At 46.4% G+C, this 5,946-nt stretch overlaps 1 protein-coding gene across 2 annotated transcripts in view; it reads left to right on the top strand.

The window, feature by feature from the left end:
- The window catches only part of MEFV (MEFV innate immuity regulator, pyrin), a 14,575-nt gene extending 11,113 nt beyond the window's left edge, over nucleotides 1-3,462 (top strand). The window contains exons 7-10 of one of the 2 annotated variants that reach the window (XM_023225873.2): nucleotides 906-1,021; nucleotides 1,211-1,243; nucleotides 1,610-1,642; nucleotides 1,803-3,462. In XM_023225873.2, the coding sequence (XP_023081641.1) occupies nucleotides 906-1,021; nucleotides 1,211-1,243; nucleotides 1,610-1,642; nucleotides 1,803-2,356 (736 nt within the window). In that variant the 3' untranslated portion in view covers nucleotides 2,357-3,462. The remainder of the gene's footprint in view (nucleotides 1-905; nucleotides 1,022-1,210; nucleotides 1,244-1,609; nucleotides 1,643-1,802) is intronic. The other variant, XM_023225874.2, reaches the window with a different exon arrangement.
- The last annotated feature ends 2,484 nt before the right edge of the window (nucleotides 3,463-5,946 follow it).

The raw sequence follows: 5,946 nt of genomic DNA, 5'->3' as shown, positions 1-5,946 counted from the left end.
CCTCCTCCTCCTCCTTCTCCCTCCTCCTCCTTCTCCCTCCTCCTCCTCCCTCCTCCTCCTCCTTCTCCCTCCTCCTTCTCCCTCCTCCTTCTCCCTCCTCCTCCTTCCTCCTCCTTCTTCCTTCTTTTCCTCTCCTTCTCCTTCTCCCCCTCCCCCTCCCCTTCTTCTTCTTCTTCTTTCTTCTTTCTTCCTCCTCCTCCTCCTCCTGAGACAAGGTCTCATTCCCATCACTCAAGCTGGAGAGCAGTGGTACTCACGGCTCACTGCAGGCTCAACTTCCTGGGCTCAGGTGATTCTCCTACCTCAGCCTCCTGAGTAGCTGGGACTACAGGCATGTGCTACCACTTCCAGCTACTTTTTTGTATTTTCAATAGACACAGGGTGTTGCCATGTTGCCCAGGCTGGACTTGAACTCCTGGGCTCAAGCGATCCAGCTGCCTTGGCTTCCTGAAGTGCTAGGATTACAGGCATGAGCTACCATACCTGGCCTGTTTTCTCCTATTGTTGCTGTTTTTATAATAGCATCCTAATGGATGTGAAGGGGTATTTTATTCTGTATTTTTTTCATTAATTACCATTTTTATTTCAATAGAAAGAAATAAAGGGATGTATAATCAATTTGACATAGATAATTCTGGTAGATAATATCAATGTCATTTTAAGTCCATTCTGAAAACTCCTTGTGGTTTTGATATCCATGTCTTTAAAGCGCCCCAGCACATGACAATCTGTGGCTAAAGTTGAGGACCAGCGTTTAGACCTCTGAATCCAGGGAAGACTTTTCTTTGTGTAGCTCAGGCTGGGCTAGGTGTGCCCTGTGGAGAATGTAGATCATTTCCAGCTCACGGGTACTTGGGCCATCCCCTCGTTCCAGCCCTCTCTGGTCAACAGTCTTTTGTCTCTAGGGCTAAGACAGTGCCTGTCCCTGAACGGTGGACCACTCCTCAAGAGATGAAACAGAAGATCCAACTGCTCCAACAGAAGTCAGAGTTTGTGGAGAAGAGCGCAAAGTACTTCTTAGGTAGATGGGCTTGGGAGAGGATTGGAGGTGCATGCTTGCTTCCTCCCTAAGATTCACATAGCCCAGAGCCCCTCACTTCCCTCCTCCTCCTCCCCTGGTCTTGCTGACCTGCCTTCAACCTCTCTTCTATCTGTCCCTGGCTGAGGGACCTAACTCCAGCTTCTCTCTGTTCCCTTTCCCACATTTTAGAAACCCTGCGTTCAAAAATGGAAATGTTCGATGGTGAGTCCAGCGGTAATGGTGTGTGCTGGCCTGGGATTGTTGCAGTGTTTCCTTGTGCTGTTGACTTGAGGAGCCCTATTTAGAAGACAAAAAAACCCAAAAACACCTGGAGCAAAGGCAGGAGAAAGGTCATGGCAGGCCCCCAGGCTCTGTGTATGACTGTATGACTCATTGGCTGAGTTGACTCATTAGACCACAGTCCCCAACATGACCTGGGTTCCTGGGAGGAACGGGATTATACCCAACATAGCATGCAGGGCCCTAAGCAGGGGGTTCCTTGTCTTTCCTTGTTGTCGGGACATTGTAATTTAGCCCCTCTGAATACGAACGCTCAGGACTTTTTTCCCTATCTCATTTTCTCTGTAGTTCCAGAGCTGATTGGTGCTCAGGCACATGCTGGTAAGTGCCCAGATCAAGGCAACTGGCCCTGGCCTGCTGGATCCCTGTGCTCTCCCCCACCACGTTCGAGAATAACTGTCCCTGTTCCCTGCAGGTGGGGATAACCCTGTAGGGATGTTGCCCACGGACCCCTAGCTAGGTATTCAAATTTTCTTTGCAGTTAATGTGATTCTGGATGCAGAAACCGCTTACCCCAACCTCGTCGTCTCTGATGATCTGAAGAGTGTTAGACTTGGAAACAAGCGGGAGAGGCTGCCTGATGGCCCGCAAAGATTTGACAGCTGCATCGTTGTTCTGGGCTCTCCGAGCTTCCTCTCCGGCCACCATTACTGGGAGGTGGAGGTCGGAGACAAGACAGCGTGGATCCTGGGAGCCTGCAAGGCATCCATAAGCAGGAAAGGGAACATGACTCTGTCGCCAGAGAATGGCTACTGGGTGGTGATAATGATGAAGGAAAATGAGTACCAGGCATCCAGTGTTCCCCCAACCCGCCTGCTAATAAAGGTGCCTCCCAAGCGTGTGGGCATCTTTGTGGACTACAGAGTTGGAAGCATTTCCTTTTACAACGTGACAGCCAGATCCTGCATCTATACATTCACCAGCTGCTGTTTCTCTGAGCCCCTTCAACCTATCTTCAGCCCTGGGACACATGATGGAGGGAAGAACACAGCTCCTCTGACTATCTGTCCAGTGGGTGATCAGGGGCCTGACTGAATGCCCAGTACTCCATCTCTCCTCCAGCTTCTGGCCTTGTATCTTGCATTCACATACTCAACAGTCACGGAATGCCACCTGGGTGCCAGCTGCTATAGGAAATGCAACGAATAACAAAATAGTTACTGTGCCCATGGAGCCTACCCGATTATAGCAGAGCTAAGTTAGGAATGAACGTATTAGTAAATCCGGTGAAGAAGTGTACTGATGACACACCATGGATTTCAGAGGAGGAAGTACAGGGTCGTTACATAATCCATCCCTGGTGAATGGTACTCTCAGGTGCTCCTGAACAGAAGATTTGGCCCTCATTTTCCCTCAGAACCCCACAGCAAGGACATGTCTCCTGGTTCTCTCTTCTTGTGTCTTGAGGACATGGGAAGTCTAGAGAAACACAAGCAGACTGGATTGGGATAGAAGTATTTGTGTTCCTGGATTAATGAACTATGATTTTTTTTTTTTTTTTTGAGACGGGATCTTGCTTTGTCGCCCAGGCTGGAGTGCAGTGGCACTATCTCAGCTCACTGCAACCTCCACCTCCCAGGTTCAAGCGATCCTCCTGCCTCAGCCTCCTGAGTAGCTGGGATTACAGGCGCATGCCACCACACCAGGCTAGTTTTCTTGTATTTTTAGTAGAGATGGGGGTTTCACCATGTTAGTCAGGCTGGTCTTGAACTCCTGACCTCAGGTGAGCCACCCGCCTTGGCCTCTCAAAGTGCTGGGATTACAGGCATGAGCCACCCCGCCTTTTTTTTTTTTTTCTTTTTTGAGACAAAGTTTTGCTCTTGTTACCCAGGCTGGAGTGCAGTGGCGCAATCTTGGCTCACTGCAACCTCCGTCTCCCGGGTTCAAGAGATTCTCCTGCCTCGGCCTCCCAAGTAGCTGGGATTATAGATGCCTGCCACCATGCCTGGCTAATTTTTTGCATTTTTAGTAGACATGAGGTTTCATCACGTTGACCAGGCTGGTCTCAAACTCCTGACGTCAGATGATCCACCCACCTCACCCTCCCAAAGTGCAGGGATTATAGGCATAAGCCACCATGCCTGGCCATGATTCTTGAGAGAATTGACTGGGCCTCATAAATAAAAAATTTAGAAAATCTGGTCATTTGCATTTGTCAGTCAATCACTGTGGAATCCCATTTCCCGGCTGTATTTCATGAAGCAGATGGGACTACTGTATGGAAAAACATTTGGCATGTATTCCAAGTGTCAGATTATTCTGTCTTGGTTTGTATGGGAAAATCTTGGGTTGTGGAATATTAGGTTCTACTTCACACACATCCCGTGCATTGTCCTTCATTTAAAGAGATGTAAAGGGGCCGGGCATGGTGACTCACACCTGTAATCTCAGCATTTTGGGAGGCAAAGACAGGTGGATCGCCTGAACCCAGGGATTTGAGACCAGCCTGGGCAATGCGGTAAAAACCCATCTCTACAAAAAATACAAAAATTAGTCATAGGGATGGGGGTGGGAGGATGGCTTGAGCCCAGGAGATCGAGGCTGCAGCAGTGAACTGAGAATGGACCACTGCAATCCAGCCTGGGCAACAGAGTGAGTCCCTGTCTCCAAAAAAGCTGGATGTAAGAAGAACAAAATCAAATGAAGATTAAATTCCAAACTTCTACGCCAGCTCCTCTGTTTTCACTACTAGAGTCTAGATTGGACTCAGATATTCCATGGCTATGATGAGAGGAGGTAAACTTGCTGTGCTTTCCTCAAGGAGTTTTATTCTACAAGAGTAATCCACATCCTAGGAGAGTTCACATGACCTACGGCTTAGCTGTTCCCTATGGTGGGTCATGTATTACTCTCAATTCTCCCTTGTTATAAGCTTTTCATGAATATCTGTGTGTATATTTTCTACCCACCTCACCATATACATATTTTTTCTCCTGTGTTATTCCTAAAATGGTTCCTGAATGTGAAATATCTGATAATACTTGCTACAGACTGCCATACCATCCTTTGCAAATATTTTAAAAATATTTCATGCCCAAAGCGATCACCACCATTAAAATTTTTTTTTTTTTCTAATTTAATAGGGATGTAATGAAGCCTTACTTCTGTTTTATTTCATTACCTATTAAGGAGGCTGTGAATTTTTCCATGTGACTTTCTGCTTTTTGCTTCATTCTATGGAAATTGTACAGTTCCTCTGAATACTTGCTCTTTGGAATCTACATATTGAACTTTGTTGTTTGCTGTACTTCTTCATACACGTTTTAGGCTGGGTGTGGTGGCTAATGCCTGCAATCCCAACAGTTTGGGAGCCGGAGGTGGGCAGATCGCTGCATCCAGGAGTTCGAAACCAGCCTGGGCAACATGGCAAAACCTCGTCTCTACCAAAAAATAAAAATATTAGCCAGGCATGGTGGTCAGCACCTGTAGTCCCAGCTGCTCGGGAAGCTGAGGCAGGAGAATTGCTTGAGATTTGGAGGCAGAGGCTGCAGTGAGCCGAGATTGTGCCACTGCACTATCAGCAGCAGAGCAAGACCCTGTCTCAAAAAAAAAAAAGGAAAACAAAAACATAGATGTTTTAGATAGTACACATTTGAACCTGTCGGATGGAATTTCCCTGCCTAGTGGTTGTTTTATGGAGCTCTAAATCCATACCATAAAATGCATCCTTTTAAAGTGGAAAATTCAGTGTTTCTTATTATATGCATTGTGTGTATAAATATCACCACTATACAATTCTAGAACATTTTGTCATATGTATTAGCAGTCACTCCCCATTCTCCCCCATTCCCCAGAGCATGCAAATCACTAAGCTACTTTCTGTCTCTATGGATTTGCCTATTCTGGACATAAGTGGAATCATATCATATGTGTTTTTTTTGTGACTGGCTTCTTTTGCTTAGTATGTTTTCATGGTTCATCCATGTTGTAGTATGTGTCAATGCTTTATCCTTTATCACTAAATAATCCATTATATGATTACATGTATGTATCATTCTTGTTCATGCATTCATCACTTAGGGGACATTGGGTTGTTTCCACTTTTAGGCTAGTGTGAACATGTTTTTGTGTGAACACACATTTCCATTTGTCTTGAGTTTATACCTTGAAATTGAACTGCTTGTTCACATGGTAAGTATGTTAAGAAACTGCTGGCCAGGCGCGGTGGCTTATGCCTGTAATTCCAGCACTTTGGAAGGCCGAGGCAGGCGGATCACAAGGTCAGGAGATCGAGACCATCCTGGCTAACACGGTGAAACCCCATCTCTACTAAAAATACAAAAAAATTAGCCAGGCGTGGTGGTGGGCACCTGAGGTCCAGATACTCGGGAGGCTGAGGCAGGAGACTATCGTGAACCCGGGAGGCGGAGCTTGCAGTAAGCCGAGATCAGGCACACACCTGTAGTCCCAGCTACTCAGGAGGCTGAAGCAAAAGAATTGCTGAGATGGGGAGGGGGGAGGGATTGCATTGGGGAGTTATACATGATATAAATGATGAATTGATGGGTGCTGACGAGTTGATGGGTGCAGCACACCAACATGGCACAAGTATACATATGTAACAAACCTGCACGTTATGCACATGTACCCTACAACTTAAAGTATATATAAAAAAAAAAAAAACA

This window comes from Piliocolobus tephrosceles, chromosome 17 (assembly GCF_002776525.5).
Source record: "Piliocolobus tephrosceles isolate RC106 chromosome 17, ASM277652v3, whole genome shotgun sequence".
NCBI lineage: Eukaryota > Metazoa > Chordata > Mammalia > Primates > Cercopithecidae > Piliocolobus > Piliocolobus tephrosceles.
This window is presented reverse-complemented; position numbering and strand designations above follow the sequence as displayed.